General features: G+C 43.4%; 3 protein-coding genes across 7 annotated transcripts in view; 1 reads left to right on the top strand and 2 right to left on the bottom strand.

Moving 5' to 3' along the window:
• The window catches only part of mob2a (MOB kinase activator 2a), a 49,795-nt gene extending 44,694 nt beyond the window's left edge, over positions 1–5,101 (top strand). For all 4 annotated transcript variants that reach the window (XM_068313263.1, XM_068313261.1, XM_068313262.1 and 1 more), the window contains exons 3-5: positions 62–155; positions 2,779–2,903; positions 3,291–5,101. In XM_068313263.1, the coding sequence (XP_068169364.1) occupies positions 62–155; positions 2,779–2,903; positions 3,291–3,604 (533 nt within the window). In that variant the 3' untranslated portion in view covers positions 3,605–5,101. The remainder of the gene's footprint in view (positions 1–61; positions 156–2,778; positions 2,904–3,290) is intronic.
• Positions 5,102–5,664: 563 nt separating this feature from the next.
• On the bottom strand, positions 5,665–7,975 carry kcnj11 (potassium inwardly rectifying channel subfamily J member 11). Its single transcript, XM_068313259.1, has one exon. The coding sequence runs from the start codon at positions 7,085–7,087 to the stop codon at positions 5,933–5,935; it is 1,155 nt and encodes a 384-aa protein (XP_068169360.1). The 5' UTR covers positions 7,088–7,975; the 3' UTR covers positions 5,665–5,932.
• A 67-nt stretch (positions 7,976–8,042) lies between these two features.
• Positions 8,043–22,755, bottom strand: part of abcc8 (ATP-binding cassette, sub-family C (CFTR/MRP), member 8) — a 44,905-nt gene continuing 30,192 nt past the window's right edge. The window contains exons 20-39 of one of the 2 annotated variants that reach the window (XM_068313256.1): positions 22,713–22,755; positions 20,305–20,389; positions 19,967–20,047; positions 19,673–19,810; positions 19,317–19,442; positions 18,754–18,850; positions 17,279–17,526; positions 15,189–15,355; positions 14,490–14,717; positions 14,167–14,259; positions 13,594–13,696; positions 13,184–13,297; positions 12,655–12,775; positions 12,346–12,476; positions 12,197–12,275; positions 11,975–12,083; positions 11,271–11,374; positions 9,190–9,323; positions 8,406–8,468; positions 8,043–8,287 (exon numbers count right to left, since the gene is read on the bottom strand). The exon at positions 22,713–22,755 is cut by the window's right edge and continues 56 nt beyond it. In XM_068313256.1, coding sequence (XP_068169357.1) covers positions 8,150–8,287; positions 8,406–8,468; positions 9,190–9,323; positions 11,271–11,374; positions 11,975–12,083; positions 12,197–12,275; positions 12,346–12,476; positions 12,655–12,775; positions 13,184–13,297; positions 13,594–13,696; positions 14,167–14,259; positions 14,490–14,717; positions 15,189–15,355; positions 17,279–17,526; positions 18,754–18,850; positions 19,317–19,442; positions 19,673–19,810; positions 19,967–20,047; positions 20,305–20,389; positions 22,713–22,755 — 2,402 coding nt within the window. In that variant the 3' untranslated portion in view covers positions 8,043–8,149. Of the gene's footprint in view, positions 8,288–8,405; positions 8,469–9,189; positions 9,324–11,270; positions 11,375–11,974; positions 12,084–12,196; positions 12,276–12,345; positions 12,477–12,654; positions 12,776–13,183; positions 13,298–13,593; positions 13,697–14,166; positions 14,260–14,489; positions 14,718–15,188; positions 15,356–17,278; positions 17,527–18,753; positions 18,851–19,316; positions 19,443–19,672; positions 19,811–19,966; positions 20,048–20,304; positions 20,390–22,712 lie in introns of those variants that run through there. The other variant, XM_068313257.1, reaches the window with a different exon arrangement.

The raw sequence follows: 22,755 nt of genomic DNA, 5'->3' as shown, positions 1-22,755 counted from the left end.
TTGTTATTGTGAGACTGAAGACCTCCTGAATAACACCCGCTTTTTGTCGTCTTTGTCACAGCAACAACCTTCTTCAACCTTATCAACCTGCAGTACAGCACGATCTCAGAATTCTGCACTGGGGACACCTGTCAAGCAATGACAGCTTGCAACACGTAAGTTTTATTTATTCATTACTCTCTCACTCAAGCTCATTGGTTGATTAATCAGAAGTTTGCTGTCCTACCGGTTAATTCGTAATGGCAGTAGCAGAGAACATAGCCCACGTGATGCTGCTTTATTGTACTGCAGCAGCCTGTCTGTTCACTTCAGAGCTGTTAATGCTGCCGCAGCGTAATCAAAGGACAGGTTCACATTTCTGTTGAGTCTTCCCTTCTGAGAAGAAAAGATACCCTAAGAAACGATCTCCTCGACCGATCCGAAAACTATCCATCCATGTTCTTGTCGACGAGTCGTCGCCATCTCGTCCACAGCAGCTCATCCAGCTTGTGAGTTGCGTGTGTTGCTGGAACCTATCTCAGCTGTCTACAGACGAGAGTCAGAGTACATCCCAGATACGTCACCACAACATAAAGCCTCAGAGCATGTGATATTGGAAAGCAATTTTTGTTACATCATTTATAATGCTCTCAGGTGCAACCTGTCTTTGCTGCTGCTTTTTGAGGATCCACTAGTATTCTATTCATTCACGGTGGTCAGATTGACTGCAATTCAATTGCAGGACTACAAACTCTTCACTCCCCTCCTAGATCATCAAGACATATTATTCTACCAACATCTGTGTCTGGAAGGCTTTAGTAGTAAAATGCTACTGTGACCAGTAAAATAAACCTCTGTGGTAGTAAAATGTTTTAGGTAATCACATTCATGTCAAAGGCCTATTGTTCCATTTCAACAGAGGAGATCTGACTTACTAGGTGTTTATCTAACTAGTTTGCCCTGTCAGGGCAGGGTGTCGTCTTTGTGAGTAAGTCCTTGTCTTTTTCTTTCTGTGTACACTCATGGCTGGAAAAACCCGACTACCCACACACTAAAAATGACGACAGTCACTGCTCTTAAAAACAATCCCATTCAGGTTAAAAGTGCATATATGACCGGGCCAACAATGCAATCCTGACATGACACATATATGAAGACTGTCCTTTGAGAAGTGAATGTCTCACATGTGCACAGGGTATTTTTCCATTTCTCTTGTCTAAAGTGAAGCTACTCTTAGTAAACTATACTGTGAGGAAAGGGAGGAAACGTGTTTTGCCTGAAGTATTTGAAGAGCAGAGCGATTAGTGCAGATAAACTTGTTTTTGTTTGCACTGTGTTTAGACGGATTGCAAACACAGATCACTTATTAAATTGGTCAAACTGCAAAAGTTGCATTTTGAAGACAAGGCTCATCGCTTGAATGTACCTTGACTACCCCCCAACTCCCACCCCCACCCAGAATAAAGGCTGACTGAGCAACAGTCACAATAGAACCACAGCCCCTGACTGAAGGCAGAGCCCAGCTCTATTTTTGGAAGAAAATGTTTCCATGAGCTGTAAAGGAACTAAACTATTTGGTAGCTATTAAGACCCATTTTGTGTGTGTGTGTGTGTGTGTGTGTGTGTGTGTGTGTGTGTGTGTGTGTGTGTGTGTGTGTGTGTGTGTGTGTGTGTGTGTGTGTCTTTTTGAATTAATTTGTACAGCTTTTATGAAATGTTTAAAATATCTGAACTTTGCAGATGTCATAAAAGAACAGAACACCACCTTGTACAGCCAGAGGACAAATGAAGTGTAGCTAGGAGATCACAGAGAAGAAAGATCACCTAATGAATAAATAAAAGATTGTTTTCCATAGTAGTGAACCTACAATGAAGCCACGTGTTCATCAACAGTGAATCAACCTTGTTTTCTCTAGAGGTTCATCGTCTCTCGATGTATCAGTGAGTAGGTTAGAGTGGAGGGTTAATCCTATGTGAGTGGGTGCATTGAAAGGTCTCAATCCTCTAGTCAGTAGGTCCCCTCCTGCAGGTCAGCTTCACATTCCCCATGTTTTATAATGTCTGGCCGACTGCCCTCAGACATACACTGCTCTCAGTCACACACACATTTAATCTGCTTCTTAATCAACCTATCAAGCTCATTCATCGGTCAGTGCGCCTTGTGTCTCTAGTTATCCCACCAGTTAGGTACCATCAGTTTCTGAGGTGTCTGCCCACCTTCTGCATTACCATTATTAATGCCAATCCCCTGTCCTACAGTTGGGTTAAGTAGGTCACCCTCTTCAGAAACAACCCTCGCCCAGTCCAGAAACAATAGCAGGTCTGACCAGGGCATTGCGAGGCCGCAGCTCCTTTTATTCCTGTGACGAGAGAATTTGGCCCCAATCAGGAAACGAAAGCTCCAGGACACAGAGGTCATCAAGTCCTGTTGAATGAAAACATGTAAACATGATCTCTGGGCAGGAATGCCTCAGTATGGGACACAAGAGATTGTTTGTAGTGTCACTGAACTTCATTGTCCTTGTCAGTCAGAAAGAACGACGTTGGGAGACAGATTTGTCTGAATAAGGAAATAAGACATAGGGAAATGTCAGGTGACGTCTCACAGATCATCCGTGTGGTGCTTCTCTTCCTGCTTAGGTGAACCATGAGCATTCTTTAGAACACATTCATGATGATGATAATGAACAAATGAATGTAGAAGTTGAGTAACGGCATCCTGTTTTTCAGTGGTGCATCTTTAGTGTTGTTTTGTCACATAGATTGATTGGTTTGCTTTTTTTGTGCTTTTGTCACCAGAATATACTACTGGCATGACGAGAAGGGGAAGAAGACAAAGTGCACTGCTCCTCAATATGTCGACTTCGTAATGAGTCTTTGTCAGAAACTGGTCACAGATGAGGAAGTCTTTCCTACAAAATACGGTGAGTGTCTGATCGCAGGAGCTGGAACAGGGTCCTCATGTTGTTCTACTACCCCCTGCTGGTGTGGTGCTCCTAAAGCATTTTAGATTAATGAGTGAAGGGTTTGGTCTGTACCATCAGGAAATAACCATAACAACCCAAATATTTACTTTTTGAATAGAATCTTGTTTGTCATATGAAGCAGAGACGACGTACAGTAAATACTCACCTGACAGTCACTTTTGAAGTTCAGTCACTCCACTCACTATTGTCTCAGTGGTGTGTTAATCCACAGCCAAAAGCTGTCCTCATTCAAACTGGGTGTAACTGCAGGTTTTAAACACAGTACTTGCTCCTGGTGATAATAAATGTTCTACCGTTTGGTTTGTGTCCTTTCTGTCTTTTTAGGCAAAGAGTTTCCCAACTCCTTTGAGTCCTTGGTAAAGAAGATCTGCCGGTACCTGTTCCACGTGCTGGCTCACCTCTACTGGGCGCACTTTAAAGAGACGGTGGCTCTGGAGCTGCAGGGCCACTTGAACACTCTGTATGCACATTTCATTGTTTTCATAAGGGAATTTAACTTGGTCGACCCTAAGGAAACCTGTATCATGGACGACCTGTCCGAAATCCTCTGCATCCCAGCCCCGCCACCCACCCCGGCCACCTCTGCCCCAGGCTCAGCGCCCTCCCCATCATCACAAAATCACGTGACAGAGAGATGAGCAGGGGCGGCAGTGAGAGAGCAGCCCCCAGAGGTGATGGAAGACAAGATTGAGAGAAGGAAAGACACTCTGGCCCTTTTCCTCAGTGCCAGCAGGACTTCAGAGACCTTCCACTACCCTTATATTTCGCTACAACACCAACTGACCAGCAGGAAGGAAGGGGGGAGGGTTTTCGGGAGAAGGGGGTGATGGGGAGGGGTTTGTCACGCCAGCAGGAATTGGCGTCTACGTTCCTCCCATGGGGCAGATCCTTCCCATCTTCTCTGCAATTTAAACTAGGAACAAAAAGTATGTGTATGTTTTAGTTTTGGTTTTATTTCACTTACATTTTTTTTGAAGTTTTATTCAGTTTTTTTGTTTTGTTTTATTTTTTTCTGAAGGGGGTTTCAGTTTGTCCATCACTTCCCTCCATCCGTACCAAACATACAGTACAGGAGGAGGGGGCGGGGCTCTGCTTTGCTTCAACCTACTATTGTACAGTATTGTTAATGTGTGGAGAAGAGGCTCACCTGCGGGCTCGTCCTCCCCTCATTCTGCCTGAAGGCACAAGGCTGTGACGATTGCCAGTAGGGAGCCACGTTACTGCCTGATGGGGCAAAACTAGCCAATCACTGTTTGGGTCGTCTATGTAGGGGGATGATTAAAATGCTTCCTTCTTAGGACCCAAGAGAAAATGTCACTGCTGCCAGAGAGAAGTTACAATGTTGTTGTTTCATTCTCTATCCCGTGTTCACCAGACTGCTCAGGCCCTCGTATGGCAGGTGTTTACTGTGTTTCACCACAGAATCAACCGGCGATGTGTTCCACAACCTACCCGTAAAGGGCAGCAGATGTGGAGAACGCCACAGAAACAAAGAGACAACAAAAATATAAAGATTGTATGTTAGAAATTTAATGGGATCAGAGAGACGAGGCTTTGACACAGACCTGTGCCTACGTGAGGCTGAATCAGAGCTATTTGCCGGTGGGAGCAAGCCCCTAAACCACCAACACCCACTCCAGTTGCAAAGACAAAGACATGATGTAATGTCTGCAGGCCTAGAGAGGCAGAGAAAGAAAGAAATGGATAGAGAAAGACCGGGGTGGGAGTAGATGGAGCAGAGCTGCTCTGCTGTTTAACAGTCACCAGTACTCCCAGCACAAAACTAAACATCACTTCTCGTTCTCATCTGTCCCTTAAAATTTGCTTTTTGAAAGATTATCAGAGGAAATTTAGTTCAGAAATAATAATATTAATGGTATCATTACACATGTATAGAAAATGCAGTCTGCTTGGACTTTACTGTACAAAGGATCGCAAGCGGGTTCTGTCAGACATAGCCTCTGTATGGAGGAGGATTTGGTTTATAATTCTCCTTTTTTATTTATTTTAATTCTTTTTGCAGGGTTCTTCAGTTCTGGCTCTTGTTTTTATGTATTTTAATTATTAACTAAATTAAAAGCAATTTAATATTTTAAGCTCTGCGGATTATAATCTAATAAAAGAGAGAAATGCCACCCTGTCTCTGTGTTTTATATACGTCAGTGTAAATTATGCATGAGTAAAGAAAAGTGAGAATCTGTGGTCTCGTGAAAGTGATTTTATTTTTCAAGTGAAACTCGACACAGCAAGTCACAAGGACCGCTTGTTCACGTCTGCATTCAGTTTGGAGTTTTTGTGACGTTTATGAAAAATAATTCTTGAGATGTTCACATTCCAGAATGGTGACTCCAGATTTAAAAACCCATACTGATTACTAGGTGCATAAATTAAAATATATTTTAATCGATCAGGGTCACATATGACAAGTCTGACATTATTACTGTATATTGTTTCTGGAGATGTCATATTTCAGCTCCTGTTGCCCAACAGATAGTACAGTACTGGTATTTGTCAAGATAGAAATCCCAAAAACACTTTTGTGTTCATTAACAGCTCGTCCACCATAGAGCTGAATGTGAATTTTTTTCTGAACATATCTCTTAATACTATTTTTGTAAAAATGATGATTGAAAGTGTAATGATTAAGTTAGTGTCCGTTACACGTCACATTATTTGACCTCATCCATCACACACAACACATGGAGCAGCGTGTTTTATTGCTTTTACATACATGCACACCTCTCATTAAATAAAGGTCAAACATTCAAAGGGATCATTCTGGGTACATTCAGGGACTGATTCACGTCATGATTCTTTGTGCTTCTTCACATCGACCCTGAGTTAAAAGCCTGTTAGGTTCGCTGCATAGACATAAAGACAACCAATCACATGTCAACAATAAAAACGGATGTGATCGATCCTTAACATTGTCTGTCAGCGTTTTATCATTTTATCACTCATTCCCACTAACTCTCCAGCTTCGACCTCCGCAGCGTGGTGCCCCGCCGTCTTCTCACGGACGCCCGCAAGGTGACGCCCTCTTCCAGTTTAAACCGAGCGATGCCGCCCGCCTGGTCCAGTTTGTGAGCGCTGCAGCACGGTGTCGGAACCTTAATGGTGTTACCAAACTTGGAGTAGTCCACCGCGTACATGCCGTCCTCTTCGGATACTGTGGGCACGAACCTCTGCCCCCACAGGATCTCCTCCGCCACGTAGGATGTCCTCGCCTGCGTGGTGATGCCCGTGGTCTCCACCACCCCCTCCAGCACCACGATCACCTCGATGTCCTCATGCTGCAGGTCGGATGCGGACAGCCGGTACAGAGGGCTGTCCTTGTCGATCACGTGGCAAATGATGAGGGGAGACACCAGGAAGACGCCGTTGGTACCCACCGGGTTGTCCATGTGGATGTCGATCTGGTCTAGGGGCACCACCTCACCCTCCTCGGTTGTGGTTCTCCTTACCACCTGCATCCGCACGGTGGCGCTGATGATCATGCTTTTCCTCAGGTCCCCGATGCGGATCATGAAGCACAGCTTGTTGTTTCGGACGGAGATGACAGCGTGTTTGCTGAAAATGAGCGTCTCTGCGCGCCGGTTCGCCTGCGCGGTTTTCATGAAGATGCACCCGAGCATGATGGCGTTTATAACCAATCCGACAATATTCTGCACGATCAGAATAATGATGGCAGAGAGGCACTCCTCCGTGACCATCCGACCCCCGAAGCCGATGGTCACCTGGACCTCGATGGAGAAAAGGAAAGCGGAGGAGAAGGAGTGAATGTCCGTTACGCACGGGACAAAGTCTTCTCCCCCATCGTTCAGGTCGCCGTGCGCAAAGGCAATGAGCCACCAGATCATCCCGAAAAGGAGCCAGCTGCACAGGAAGGACATGGTGAAAATGATGAGCGTGTGAAGCCATTTTAAATCCACCAGGGTGGTGAAGACGTCCTGTAAGAATCGGCCCTGCTCTCGGATGTTGGTGTGCGCAACATTACAGGTGCCGTTCTTGGCCACGAACCGAGCTTTACCTTGTTTCGACTTGAATTTAGGCTGCAGGACATCTTCAGCCAAACGTGTCAGCAGGTAATCCTCAGGAATGAGTCCTTTTCTGGACAACATAGCGCTCCCATGCTATGGATCCACCCGCCACACGGCTTTGAATGGATCCTCTTGCGCTCCGATGTGTTTTTCCCTTCCAATCGGCCAGCTGTCAGCCGTGGGAAGGAAGTGCGACTGTCTCCCGTCTTCTGGAGGTATGCGCGCTCCTCACGTTGCCTCCAGATCAGGCGCTTCTCAACTGCTCAGTCCCATGAGAAGACTGTTCTTCCAGCTCCGCAGCTGTCGCCGTCACTCACCGCACCAGCCGCCCCTGCATGCGGTGCCACAGCACCCCGTCCCCGCTCGGTCGGTGGGGAGGAAAATCAGTGTGGGGGAAATGTGGTTTTTGTTGAACGCATAACCACACTTGAACATCTGAGCCTGATCCCCGTTGAGTGAGACAGGTTTCGGATGCGCATCTGGATACAAGCGAAGTAACGTGAGAGGGAGATGCGGTGAGGGTTGGAGGCAGTCTCTCCCTCCACCCACCTCTAAGGTGCCCGCCGCGGAATTCCTTTCTCCTCTGCGCACTAATGGAAGGGCGCTGTAGTGACCTCATTCCCTGAATATATAATGATTTACTTAACGAGTTCTCTACAGTAAGTTCAGGCTGTTTGAGTTCCATGCCAACAGCAGAAAGTGCGCTCTTCTTCATCATGGCGTAGATCCAGTGTTCTTCCGTTTTTCTTTTTTGAAATCCCAGGTTTCAGTCTAATCCTCCTGTTGTGGGGACTCCCTCACTTCCTTTCACATCCACATAACTTACTACTATCCTGACTTCACGTGTAACACCCCACTCCAACACCACTTTGCTGCTGGCTTTGTCCTACCTTTCTGGATAGCATCATTTATTCTTCAGCAATTCCACAAAATCTTTACGCATCATCATCAATCTGCAACCCAATCTCAAGTGACCCCATTAAAAAGCTCTACTATAATGATCATTTATATTTTTATTAACAAAGAATGGATTTTTTTTTATGTACAAATATAATACATGTTTGAAAAATAAAATGAATATATTCCATGGGACAATTGCACTTTGAATGTCTTCCTTAATAAATTTGTCTCCCTCTTCTTCTCCTATTTGTCTGCTCGTACGAAGGAGGTGAAGACGCTGTCCTCCTTGTCCAGCAGGGCCTCCGGCCTGTCGTACTCCAGGATGATTCCTCGCTTCATCACAATCACTAGGTCAGCATTGAGGATGGTGTGGACGCGATGCTGCGCAGCGGAGGGGAAGAAAACCCATCACAACTCTGAGCGTTACAGACAGACAGAGAGAGCTGCTCCTTTCTGCATCGTACGCTAATGTAGACTGATATCCATCCCTTATACTCACTGCTATAATAACCACTGTTCTGTCAGCAAAGGCAGTCATCACCACTTTCTGAAGGATGCTCTCCTGTGAGGTCGGAGGCAGAAAAGGTCAATTAGACAACCTTAAGTCTTGCTTGACTCAGAATCAAGGAAAAAAATGCGAAAAAGACCCATTTAGAATTCATTCATGCTGGTAAACACACACACACACACACACACACACACACACACACACACACACACACACACACACAGTGACCTCCTGAAGCCTATTTATTTGAGCCGTTGCTTCTTTTGTTCCTCATCTTGGTGTCCCTGATTGAATGCTCGACTGTGTTTCCCTGAGGGCAGCACAGCTGTGGTACTTCAACTAGAAATGTCGCTCTTTGTGATTTGTCACTCAGGAGAGGGTCTGGAGTAAGAATCAGCCATTTGTGGACTGCCTCAGGCTCTTACTGCCCTCAGTATTTTCCCTAGAACTGATTCTTTCTCTTTTTGCAGCTTTCCCACTCCAGCTTTCCATTGTATCCCCCCTTCATGTGAATAAACCTTTAGAGTTTAGATTGCCTGTCAGACAAAGCGCTCCTCTCTTGATAAAGGCCTCCTTTGTTTCGTGTCTCAAAGGCTGGAAATGAGAATCAGCCACAGCACTTTGAGTCACCCTTCACTTTTAGACAACTTTTTGTCTCCTGGTTTTCTAATTTCCTTTTCTGATAAAATTATCTCATTGTTTTCTTTTACCTTTCAGTGGTCATGTGCTCTCTCCCTGTCTCACAACAAATACACACACACACACACACACTGACCGTTGCCATATCTATGGATGCCGTAGCTTCGTCCATGATGAGGATGCTGCTCTTCCTGACGAAGGCTCTGGCCAGACAGAACAGCTGTCTCTGACCCTGGCTGAAGTTTTCTCCCCCCTCGGTCACGGTGGCATCTGAAGGGGAAGCGTGCTGAAATATTCTTCATACTGTATTTATTACTATATTATATAATATAATATAATATAATATAATATAATATAATATAATATAATATAATATAATATTATATTATATTATATTATATTATATTATATTTTATTATACAGTATTATATTATATTAAATTATTTAAGTATTTAAGGCATAAAAATTCTTTAACATACAAAAAGATGAAAGTTAAACTTACCAAATGACAACCAGAGCACCCACAAATATAATTGCTGATTAATGATTTAAAGTACTCTTACATAAATACTGATGCACGTAACTTTGTAAATAATGATGATGATGATGACCTGCCTCCACGTGATCGGTTTTCCAGATCATTACTTCAGTAAGGGAGCCTTTGCGGCTCAGTGAAGTCAACTGAGTCACGAAACTCAACATCGACAAACTGCTGTTATTTAAACTGTGTTTGAGGGGTAAATTAATCATCCATTAACTCCTGGGTTAAAGATCAAAGCCTTATTGATCACTGGGCTGCAGGGAACATTAGCTGATATAGTGGCTGAGCACCAACACACACACACACAGACACACACATTAGCCAGTGTCACACATCACGTGTGGAATCAGGTCTCGTGCAGACAGACATCCCAGAAAGTTGAGCATTATTTTCATGTTTAGTTAGGAAGAACGCAGGGGCAGGAGGCGATGCATCGATATATTCATCATGTATGCAGGTGAAGTCTGTTCAAGGTCTCTGCTAACATCTGATCACGCTTCTGCAGTCCACAGTGCTCAGGTCTCCAGTGTAAGGAACACGGGCTGAAGTTAGCCCAGGATAATGTGTGCTTCTAAATATAGAAGGAGCTGCTGCTCACATAATAGAGATCAGACATGGAGGTAAAAAATTCATGCACATGTATCTGACACTGTAGTCGCTCTTTGCTTGGACACGCAGCAAACTCTTGTACCGCACCATGTGACAGCAGAGCCACAACAACTATGACCGGTCAGATGTGAAGTCAGAGTGTTAATATTTTTTTTCCTAAAAAATTTAATTCATAAAAAAATTAAAATAAAAAACGATAATAAAAAATAAATAAAAATTCCTGGGTCATTTAGGGTAAAAAACTGTTTGTGTCTCATACACAAACAATTATTTGCTCATGTTGCTAAACATGAACAAATAACTGTTTGTGTATGATATGATAAATAATTGTGGAACTGATTAGAATCTAAAAAAAAAAACCCAAAGAATAAAACAATAATTACAATTCTTTTCAAGCCAAACTTGAGATTGTCTTTAAACGATCTCTAAATATAAGAAAGATATCCCCAAAAATAGGCTGTGGTTTTTGTCAAGAAGGGCTGAACTCCCATGAATAATCCACTGATGATGTCCAACCCCGGTGTGCAACTGGATCCTGATCTGGATCCAGGAGATTAGAATATACAGTGTGTTTGGAGGGCAGTGGCACACATAGGGGTAGGGGCATGAAACTGGCTTCAGGATAGACCCCTGATAACACTCAATTACAGTTAATGCCTCTGTGAAAGGTTCAAGTTGTTGTATATCTGACGAAGACTAGATCCACATTCATATAAAATGATATTCTTGCTGCTCACTTATAAACACTGATGATAAACTTCAGCAGGTTTCCTGTGGATTAAATAAATTCATTGTAAAGCTGATTTTTCAAATGAATGAATAAATGTATGAATAAATATGTTAATCCTGTAAAAAAAATCAACATTGATGTGAATACATCTCTTTTTAGCTGTTTACTTTCTATCATCGTGGTGCAGCTCATATTGATTTTATTAACAATGGTGTTAGTGAAGGATTTCTCGTTTGTTCACCAACGTGGGAAGCTGGTCAACACGTCCGTGCTGCTGGGAAACTAGATAGAAACATAGATGTGGTGTAAACAAGGACATTAAAAAACATTTCCTCACCCAGGCCTCCAGGAAGTGATTTAACCACCGGCTTCAGCTGAGCAATGTCAAGAGCCTCCCAGAGCATCTCATCAGTAGCCTTCATCTCTGGGTCCAGGTTGAACCTGTCACACACACACACACACACAGACACACACACACACACACACACACACACACACACACACACACACACACACACACACACACACACACACACACACACACACACACACACACACACACACACACACACACACACACACACACACACACACACACACACGGAAAACACTAATAGAGACATGAGGGACTGAATTCATCCATAATCTAAACCTTTATTATAATCCTTCTTTATCACTCAACCCCATATTGGTTAGAGTCATATTAGGAAGAGAACAGGCTGCAGCTGAGAAACATGTGAAAAACTTTAACACTAAAATATTCTTTAACTGCGCTTAGAATGGAATTCCTCAAATGTGATTTGAAGGCTTTACCAAGCAACTCTCCAACATGATAACCCTTTCATTTCAGTGCAGCTGAAGTCCAAAAAAAGAATCTGTGGAGTTTCCGTAGAAGGTCTTATCTACAAACCCTCGCCTCTATCATGTTTCAGATAAGTGTGATTAAAGTGTGTCTCAGTCTGCAAACTGCTGCTGTTACTGGAAACAGTCTCCTCCTACTAAACAGTCAGTAAGAATCAGCCGTGGTGTCATTCACCGTACCGGATGGTTCCGCTGAACAGGATGGGGTCTTGGAGGATGATGGACAAGCGGGACCTGAGGGTCTGCAGGGGCAGTTTGGCGATGTCGATGTCATCGATCATAATCCTTCCTGTGAAAGAAGAAAAAGCATCATTACAGAGAATATTCTCAGTATGAAACACACAAAGTGTACGCATGTCATGTTACGATAAGAACATTTTAAGCGCTGATGTTTTACTGTACCTTCAAACATGTCCACCATACGGAAGAAAGCCAAGGAGAAAGATGATTTGCCGCTGCCTGTCCTGCCACAGATCCCCACCTGAAAACAAGTCAGAATCATTCAAACACGAACTTTATAATATTTTCATCTTGTTTTTCAGTTTGTTTACCTTCTGCCCAGGATTAATGTATGCGTTGACATTTTTAAGCACAGGCTTCAGCGTGGCGTCGTATCGGACGCTCAGATTCTGGATCTTGATCTCTCCCTGCTGAGGCCAGCCATCCGGGACCTGAGAGACGGCTGGGACAAACACAGGGATAACAAAACCTTAACTTAGCATTTATAACTAAGAATGAGTGAAGTCAAAATAGTCAAACATCAACGTCAGATCAGAAATCAGATGTGATTGTTTTTCTGGTCCATCAGAGTGTTAATAAGCTTTCATTTAAGATGGAAGTCTGGCTGTTTCAGCACTCACTGAGGAGTCCCTCATAATTCTCTGGCTCAGTTTTCAGGAGACCATTAATCCTCTTGACAGAACCAAGCTGGACTTCCATGTCGGCCAGGTTACGCACCATCCAGTTCATGTAGTTGGACACCTGATATGTGAGTGGAGGAGGAGGAGGAGGAAGAGGAGGAGGAGGAGACACAAGTCAATAAAATATACGCTGCACATGCAAGTCCTCTTGTAAATAAATAAATGGTTGCATGTTAATGATAAAGAACAATTGATCTGATGGATTTTACAAGGTTTTGCACCATTCACTGTCCATGACACTTATCTATTTAAGTGTTATGTGTGTGTGTGGGGCGGGGTGTGTGTGTGTGCAGACCAGATGGCCAGGTCCTTCACACACACATTCACACATTGAGGTTTTACAACCACCACTTCACCTTTATATTCTGTTTCTGGACTGTTGGAGGACGCTGGGGGGAGAACAAACTCTACACACACACACACACACACACACATACAGACACACATGCACACCCACACACAGTCTCACCATGAGCGCGTACGTCAGGCCGAGCCCCACCAGGCCGGTGGACAGGTGGTTGTAGAGAGAGTTCGTGATGGAGGCCACAGCTGCCACCAACACCACACAGGCCCCCACGTACTCCTGCAGAGAGGCGTCACCGCAAAATTAACAAATACAACAAAAAATAGATCAAGTTTATTTTATTACCCTGATACATGACAGAATCATTAAATATGTAGTTCTTTTCCTCTGGGAGCAGATGCATAAAACATCACATGCACATGGAATTCACTTGATGTAAAAAAAAATCAGTTTTTCAGTGTCCCAACAGAGGGAGCAGTTATCCAGCAACGCCACCAAAACAATGTGAACCACCTGCTTCACAAACAGCTAACAGGACTGATCTGAATGTTGAATAACTGCAGACGGGTCATTACCATGCGGACCTCCAGCCAGCGGTTGGCTGCTGTGAGGAAGAGCGAGGCGATGTTGTTAGCGTCAGTGAACTGCAGTAACCTCTGTCTGAACCTGGGCTCGTACCTGACGATGGAAAAAAAGAAAAGTCTCCTGTGTCCTGAGAATCAACCCGTCTGAATCCTGACCGACCCAGCACCAGATATGAGGAAAATAACATATGTATTTATATTATCTTAACTATTAAACTTATGTGTGAATTATAATGTAGTTGGACAATAAATGATGATAATCATTTATAAAAATTAATAAAATAGGAGAACAATATATAAACTTCAGGGAGGAATATGCACTGAACTTACACAGATGTGACTAGGATGAAAATATTATGTAATTTCTACCAAAAGAGACCTCATATGAAATATACCCAAACGATAGGAAAAAAAAGTCTGCTTTGAATATTTATCTCAGATCTGATGTTGGAAATAAACTGAGATGTGATTATGAAAAGAATCCCAAGCACATTTATGTAGACTTAAACTCCTCATTCATTCAAACCTGTTCAGTTAAGATGGTTCATTCTATTATAGACTTACCTGAGGGCCCTGATGGTGGTGAGGCCTTCCACCGTCTCAGAGAAGTGGGACAGTAAAGGCAGCTGGGTGCTGTCCTCCAGCTGCTGAAGGTCCCTGACCAGAAGACACAGGACACCACAGACGGTTCCACGTTTAACCACCATCAGTGTTTTTAAGGTCATGGTGCGCAAACAGAGAACAGGATGAATTTTTTTTTTTTTAAAAAGGAACACCAAGAGACTAGAGCTGCTCAGGATGAACGCCTTCAACCTTGTTACCCAACAACGTCAACAGTTCCTGTGTGAAATGTCTCTGATGGGCGTCCGTCATCCTGTCTCACTCACCTGGAAGCCACTCGGAAGTACTTCTGGATGAAATAGCAGGTGACAGCCAGAGGCAGGAGGGCGATGAGGAAGACGGGCGTCACGTAGGAGATGACACCCAGGGCGGACACACACAGCAGGGTGGAGCGGGAGAGGCACTCCAGGGTGGTGGGGATGTGCTGGTCGATGGTGTTCGTGTCTGTGGAGAAACGGTTGAGGATGCTGCCGAGGGGAGTCGTCTCAAACAGCCTGGAGGAAGGAAAGATACTCATTTATTCTCTTTAGATTCAAGCAAATTACTTCTTTAGATTATAAGAAGAAGAAGAAATGTTCTAAATGTGACTGAAGTTTTTTTGCAAAAAATCTTCTGAAGCACTTTAGTGCTTCATCTAATGTAAAATTTCAAAATGTTTGAATGTGATTAAAGTGTTTTTGCAAAAAAAAAAAAAAAAGAAGAAGAAGAAGAACGGGGAAATGAGTTGTTACATATCTGGTAAATATCTGTGTTTGCAGGTGTGAGTTGTACATGTGAGTGCTTTAATGTCAAAGATGGGTTCATGTAGGACATGGCAGACGGTGTTCAGACAAATGAGGTGAAAAGAGGCGCCTTTCATTGTCTGTTCAGTCTTAAATGATCCGTCTCAAGCACACACGGCTTAGCCAACGCACATCTGTTGCTTTCACACATCTAAACGCACGCAGGCGCTCTGAGCGACGCACCTCATGGGGGCCAGTATGATCCTGTTGAGGAGGTTTTGGTGGAGCTCCTTGGCCACTCTGAAGCCAGTCCACTCCACAGCCACAGAGGTGGCCAGACACAAGAGGATGCCCAGGCAGCAGAGCACGCTGAACACCGACAGGTACCAGGAGTGACTGAAGCCACAATCCTACAGGGACAGACAGGAGTGTTAGGAGGAACCACAGCTATAGGCGAGTGTGAGCTTGTGTGTGTGTGTGTGTGTGTGTGTGTGTGTGTGTGTGCGTGTGCGTGTGTGTGTGAAAGACAAAGAGTGGGGGTTCCTGTTGCTCAGTCTGATAATTAGAGCCATAATTAATGTGAAGCTGGTTAAACATTAACGTTCTAATGTGACAAAAGGCAGCGAAGCTTTAAATTCAGATCAGGCACATTTAAACAAAGGAGAGCCTCAGAGTTTCTCCTGTGCAGTAATCGTTCTAACAGAGGTTTTTATGCTGGAAGAACATTCATATGAACTTCTGTTAAACCGCTGTGCCCAATATTTAACTCACATTTAACTGTTCATTTGCTGCATTGTTACATTTTTTTGCATCAGTAACGCCAAGGATAACTTTTCAACAGCTGTAAGAAAAATGCATTTCTTTTGCTTGTAATCGTATCAGCAGCACCAAAGACATCAACTTTAATTTTAATTTCAATTTAATTTAAATGTAATTTAATTTTAATTTAATTTTTAATTTAATTTTCAATTTAATTTTTTTTTTTTAAAAACTAAATTAAAGTTGATGCATAATCCTCACACTGTTCTTCACTCACATACAGATTCAGACCCTCTGCAGGGTGCAGTGGCGTGAACATTTAGTTTTTACAGCGGTACATGTCTGTTGCTGTGTTTGGTTTGCAGACACAGATTAATGTACAGGACAGCACAGATTAGATACAACTGACAAACACACACTGAAGAACAGACAAACATGATGTCCTCTGCACTGAAGCAGCAAACCATCTCCACCTCACTGCACATTCAGTGTGTTTGAGTGTGAACCAGGGGAGTGCAGGACGGCAGAGTCCGCCTGTAGCTTTCAGAGTGAAATGTTACCCAACACTACACACACACACACACACACACACACATTTTATAAGAGCAACTATTAATGTTAAAGCTGCGTCACTGACACTGGAACGCGATAACCTGCCAACAGCTGCTGAGGCCTCTGACGTGTGAACGATGCAGCTAGAACTTCGTTCAAACATTCAAAGGATTTAAAAACTTACCACTGGGGTTATCTTCACATTTTCATGATTCATATGTGAGAGATAATAAGCCATATTTGGTTCCTTAGAATCTTTTAATGATTTTTTTGAATTTAATCAGTGACAAAAATGGAGCTTGTTACAAATACGACCATCTTGGCAGTTGGGTTTTAGTTTGAGGTGAGAGACAGGGGGCAGTTAGGGGAGTGTGTGAGGTGGGACAGATAACTGCCCCTCATAGTGCAGAGTTAGAACTTATTATTATTAGTGACCAGTCCAGAGCTGTGACATCACGCTTCACCAGAAACAGGACACACATACATAACTGGGACTGTGGTCCAGTCAGCACAGCCCCCAGTTCATTCATGTGTTAGTGTTCATCTTGTCCCTGATGATGTCTTACTGTTATGTTATGTCATTATCATCACCTCCGCTGATGCAGCAGGAGCCAATCAGAACCCAAGTCTGCAGCGTGGTGGGCGGATACGATGATCCTGATTATGGGTCATTCAGCAGCCTGTTTGTGAAACACTCACCTCCCTGATTGCTCATCTGGCGGACCCTCAACCACCAATTACTATTTTTCTCTCCAGTGAAGTTTGAGTATGTGTCATTTTCACAAGAGGCACGCCATTGGGGATCACATGGATTAAGCTATCATGACATTTTCTCTAAAATATGTGTTTTTTATTTCAAAAAATTGTAGACATACAAGCAATTTATAAAGAGAAAAGGTTTTATCAAATTTATCTGCTTAAAGGTGAAGTTAGGTTTAAATCATGCACACAGATTCCTCTAAAAAAACCCAACCAGAACAGAAGGAAGGGATTCTCACCTCTCCATTCCTAACTCCTCTCACCTGAACAACAGTACAGTTTTGGGCGGAGGCTCTGATCTTGGCCTTGATGACGTGTGACGTCCAGTGTGCCAGCCAGTAGTCGATGGCGACCATGAGGGTGTGTTTGAGGAGCTGCGACAGGAGGAACAGGGTGAGCAGGAGGAGCCCGGCAGACGACAGGTAGGTGCCGCAGGAGCGCCATGGGATGGTGGCGCGCTGACGCATCACCTGCGACAGGTTGTCATCTTCATCACTCTCCACGGATTGGTCTGGAATCAGGAAACAGACGAGCCGATATGGTGGTTTGGTTCAGTGAATGTGTTTGGTAGAAATTATTGTGTTTAATCTTGTGAAAAAGGCGTCTCCTCACTGATAATTTCTTTTTTTTAAATTCTGGACATTAACGATTTCTCTGCTCTTGTGTTCTCTGACTATCCTCCTCCCACCCTCTATCCTAGATATTTCATTATCTTTTTCTTCTCTGTTCCTTTTTCTGACACATTTTTTCCCGTGTATCTTCAAAACCACTACAAGGACAAGAAGTAAGAGAACAGAGAAAAATAAACCCAAACACTTAAAGTAGAGGGATCCAAGTATTCTGCAGATCACAGTCTGTTCCTGTTAAAGCAGGTGCTCATTCTCACATGAGGACATTTTTTTTTCGGGAGCAGCCATGACAAACCGACCGAGGGGTTGAGGGGTTTATATTGATGACCTCATACCTCCAACCAAGCAAATCTTTCACATTCTATCACATTATCATGTGGCCAGCATGGGGCGTGATGTGGGAGCCAAGGAGTATCAGACTAGGAGGTGGGGGGGGGGGGGGGGGGGGCTGGAAAAAGAAGATGGGAAACAGAAAGGCAGGGAATGACTGGCAAAACTAATATTTCTACTTCTGCAGTCACCTCACATTCAGCCATGCAGCTATTAAGTAGGTTTTGGAAGTGAGAAATGTTCGTGGTAGAAGTGAGGAAAAAGAAAATGGGAGACGCTGGCACAGCTGTATTTTTCTTGTAGGATGACGATGCCACAGCATTTTCAGGCCATGCTTTCTGGGCACACCTGCTTGATCGAGCATGAAGGCAACACCTGATGCTGGAGTCATGGCACAAGTCCACGCTGGAGTGCCAGCGGCACACAGGAGACAACACAAAAAAACAGATAAGGAGTGCAGCCACGGCGTAACAAGAACCTTCTGCTCCAGCCACACACTCAACAGAAAACACACTCAGAAAGGAGCGCATTCAGTCATCCTCTGCAGGAGACACCCACATGTTTGCTTCATACGGACAGGATAGAATCAATACAGGTAAAACATGGGAAATTTAAAACAATTAGAAGGACTGCAGAGCATGAAGAACATATTTACATGAAGCTGAAGCCTGAGTGTAACTTTGTTCTCATCATTGCACACATCCTAGCTGAGCTAGAGCTACAAAGAACTGACTGCAATCACCCAGACACATGTAATCTAGCGTTTGGTGACATCGCACCTTCCTCATCCTCTTCGGTCCGGTTGGTGTCTCTAGAGTACATGGCCCTACGCAGGTTTTTCCTCTCCAGATCCGTCATACTTGCTGCCACCGTGTCCTGCAGGACACACAAAGTACAATGTCTGACCACAAAACACGACACTTGTTCTTCGCTAAAAGGCCCAAAGCACACGGCACAAACCTCCTACAAGGCAGCTCAGTTTCATTTCATCATATTTTCATTTTGACACAAATATTCACCACTATGTGTTATCTCACTGTCCTAAATCATCAGTGAACACTATATATTTAAACATTCTGGATCAGATCTGCACTGATATCGTTGTGTTTTTCCAATTATTGTCAACATTGTTCACAATCCTAGAGACAAAAGTGGGGTTTCTCTAAAAATGCTGGATCTAAACTATTTCACAGATAATTCTGTCCCCCTCCACAGGTCTCACATTTCCACAATTAAAAGCTGTTGCAATTGTTTTTATTTATTCTGCTCACAAGAACACACATAAACCACTCCAATCACATACAAACAAACTGTTTTTCTGTCTTTCAGGGTTCATTACTACCTTCTCAAACTCTTGGTCCTGTCTGTGCATCAGGGTTTTCCACTGCTCAAAGAGCTGAGGCTCCGAGTTCTGGATGTCCTTTAGAGTCCCCTCAGTCTGGATGGTTCCATCTTTCATGGCAATGATCTAAGAAAACACACAATGTTAAAGAGTAGAAGCACAAAACCGACACCACAAAATCAGTCAGGTTGAAATTAACAACCTGTATCCAAAAGGCAACAAAGAGCATGTTTGCATCACGCAAAATACAACAGCATCACAACAGAAGAATCTCCCATCATTTAAGACCAAACTAATACACACATCTACAGTTAAAATAACAGACACAGATATCTGCCCCCCCATCCTGGTCTTACCCAGTCTGCATGCGGTAGATACTGAAGTTTGTGCGTGACCAGCACCACCGTCCTCTTCTCCTCTCTCAGGAGCTTCAGGATGCCGTCCTGCATCAGATGGTCACTGAGGTGGATGTCTAAGGCGGAGAAGGGGTCGTCCTACAAAACACACAAAGACAACGCAAGACGACCGGTTGAGGAAATCCAACTCTGTTGTGGGGATGAAACTGGATGCTGCAGATACAGAGGAGAGGATGAGAGGAATGTCGTCATGGACGATCTCTTCGAACACCGTCAGTGTGTGTGCAGACTCACCAGAAAGACCAGGCTGGTCTGCTGATACAAGGCTCGGGCGATGCTGATTCGCTGTTTCTGTCCACCTGACAGGATGATACCCTGCATCCGAGGAAAAGTGCATTTAGACCAGGGTATTTATCGAAATGACATCACTATTTATTTATTTTCTGTGTTACTGGCACATGAAAAAAATCCAACATGACAGCGCTCTATTTAAACGAGGTCAGTCCAAGCAGAGAAACATCAAATCCTCACTGGACACCAAGGCTTCTCCAAAACATTGGTCCCCAGAATAAGATATTGACAGGTTTTAAAATAGTCCAAAGAAGGATTTTAAAATGGATAAATTTACTGACCCGCTCCCCAATCTCCGTCTGGTCCCCCTGTGGAAGGATGTCGATGTCAGGCTGAAGGGAACAAGCCTCAATGACAGCTTTGTATCTGGTGAGTGCCAACGGAGAGACGACACATGAGGACAGGGTGCAGCTGCTAACGCCATCCAGGAGTTATAGGCATAAACATCTAGACATTATTCACATGAATGACACCAATGCATCACACAGACTGAGCCGGTCTGTGAAGAGAAATCCTCTGTGGCTTCATCTGAAGGATTCTGGGCAGATTTGCTGGAGCAGCTGAATAATCTCTCTTGAGATGTGAATGTAATATTTCTGATTTTAATTTTACATTTGCTTCTGTTCTGTAATAGAAGACTTAGTGTACACACATCAACAGCCCCCCAAATCTCAGCTGGAGTAAGAATCACGAGAGTAATTTAAGAAGGGATCTGTAAGGAAGCTGACTGAGTTACGGGGACATTTTCTCAAGAAATTCTGTCAGCATTCAGGCCTTTTACAGAGGATATAGGTGCATTTCACTTTGTATCACCACAAAGAGAGCTGTCAGGTCATTACGTCCAGTGCTTAGCACACACTATGGTGATGCCGTAGTGCTTAGTCAGATTTGCCTCAAGGGAAACTGAGTCGCACCAACTAATGGCCCGAACAGAGTTAATGAAACGGATGAAAAGCGTGGCTAATGACTGAAGGTAAAGTCTGACTCTGACTGCTCCCGCCAGGCTGATCATACTAAAAAAAGCATGTGACGTCCTGACATTAGGGACTTAAATTATACTCTACTGTTTAAAATGACACTTTTATATTTTAATGTCATTCAGATGCAGTATTATTCCTGCAGGCCGAGGATAATCCTGATATTATCATCAGGAATTAAAATTAAAATTAAAATTAAAATTAAAATTAAAATTAAAATTAAAATTAAAATTAAAATTAAAATTAAAATTAAAATTAAAATTAAATCAAAATCAATGACTGTAAATTTAATTTAATTAAATTAAATCAATTTAAGTTGCTTTACACGAACCCCCACCTACAAGAGTTGTGAAGGATAGCTTCCATACAGATTATCCAAGTTGGAGTTTTGCTATTTTCTTATTGTTAATTTTTTTTTCATAATAATTCATGAGATTACATATTTAATCTAATACCAAATATGACTCTTATCGCTATTACCCTCCTGCCCTCTCCCACGTCAAATCCCTCCGAAACGCCTGACCTCAACTGACTGGTTTGCACTAAATGAGAGTGATGGAGCCGCGGCTGACAGCCATATCCTTTTCCACATGTTTTAAATTGTTTTTGGGAACGCCTGCCGCTGCATCCTGGATGTCTCCCTGGGTGATGGCAGGAAATGGACAGACAGGAGGAGGAGGAGCGATGTGGAGGTGTGAGGAGAAAGACACACAGCGAGGATGATCAGTGCAGGTCGGGCAAACATCTCCTTTTAATAGAACATCTCCACAGCAACAAACACAACAGGCCGTCAGATGTCTTTTACAAAAACAGTCCATTAGACATAGAGAGAGAGAGAGCAGCAAACTGATACGTAAACAGCTGATCTGTCAGGAGCACTGTTTGAGTGTGTCTGTGTGTCTGTGTGAGTGTGTGTCAGTCAGAGAATGTGTGTGTTTTGGAGGTGGAAGTTTCTCAAACAAAACTGTACTCTCATCCGAAACAATTCCTGACGCAAGGTGACTCGATGTCCGAACAGCTGACGCTGGAAGTCAGCAGCTTTGTAGTAGACTACTGACGTGTTCAACAGGAAGCAAGAAGGACGGTGACGGGGCTATCTTTACAACTTGACAACCCACAGGTATCTCTATGATAACAAACACTTTTGAACATCTCATTTAAGGAAATTAAATTTGAAAGCAAATAAATTAATGAAGTTCAGTCATGATGAAGGAGGACCATTTCCACACCGTGGTTCATAACGCAAGTCTGGAAGGTTTGGGCCATACACTAACTCTACACAGGAAGTTGGAAGAGTCCAAAGACAAGAATAGTTTACATTTAAAACAGCAAGATATATAAAAGATATAAAAATATCATTGACCAGTCAAATACAAACAGACGTTTAACTTTAACATGACGGCGTGGAACAAGTAACTCAATCTGATTCCACAGATCTGTAACAAAATACGAGTTTGATGAAACTTGCTGTTTGTGGTGCTGTTGGAGGTGTTTCTGATATAAGTTTATTTCCAGGGCAGCAGAGTAAACTGAAGGGACTCCATGAACTAATTCAATCTGCTGTGTGTCATTGAGGAACATTCAGGGATGGCTGCCAGGAGTCTGCAGACTCTTTTTTTTTAGCTTTGAGGAAAGCGGCTGGCCGACATGTCTGTTGATTCAAAGTTTCTGCCAGTCAGACGCCTCCACCACAGAGGCAGAGGAGGTCTTACCTTGGTTTGATCATGGGCATCTCAAAGGTGATGTTCTCCACCA

Source organism: Antennarius striatus, chromosome 4, assembly GCF_040054535.1.
Source record: "Antennarius striatus isolate MH-2024 chromosome 4, ASM4005453v1, whole genome shotgun sequence".
Taxonomy (NCBI): Eukaryota; Metazoa; Chordata; class Actinopteri; order Lophiiformes; family Antennariidae; genus Antennarius; species Antennarius striatus.
Note: the sequence above shows the minus strand (reverse complement) of the source record. Positions and strands in the feature narration are given on the sequence as shown.

What these genes read in the sequence shown, in the direction of transcription:
- kcnj11 (XM_068313259.1), bottom strand. Translation starts at nt 7,087, where the DNA reads ATGTTGTCCAGAAAAGGACTCATTCCTGAGGATTACCTGCTGACACGT.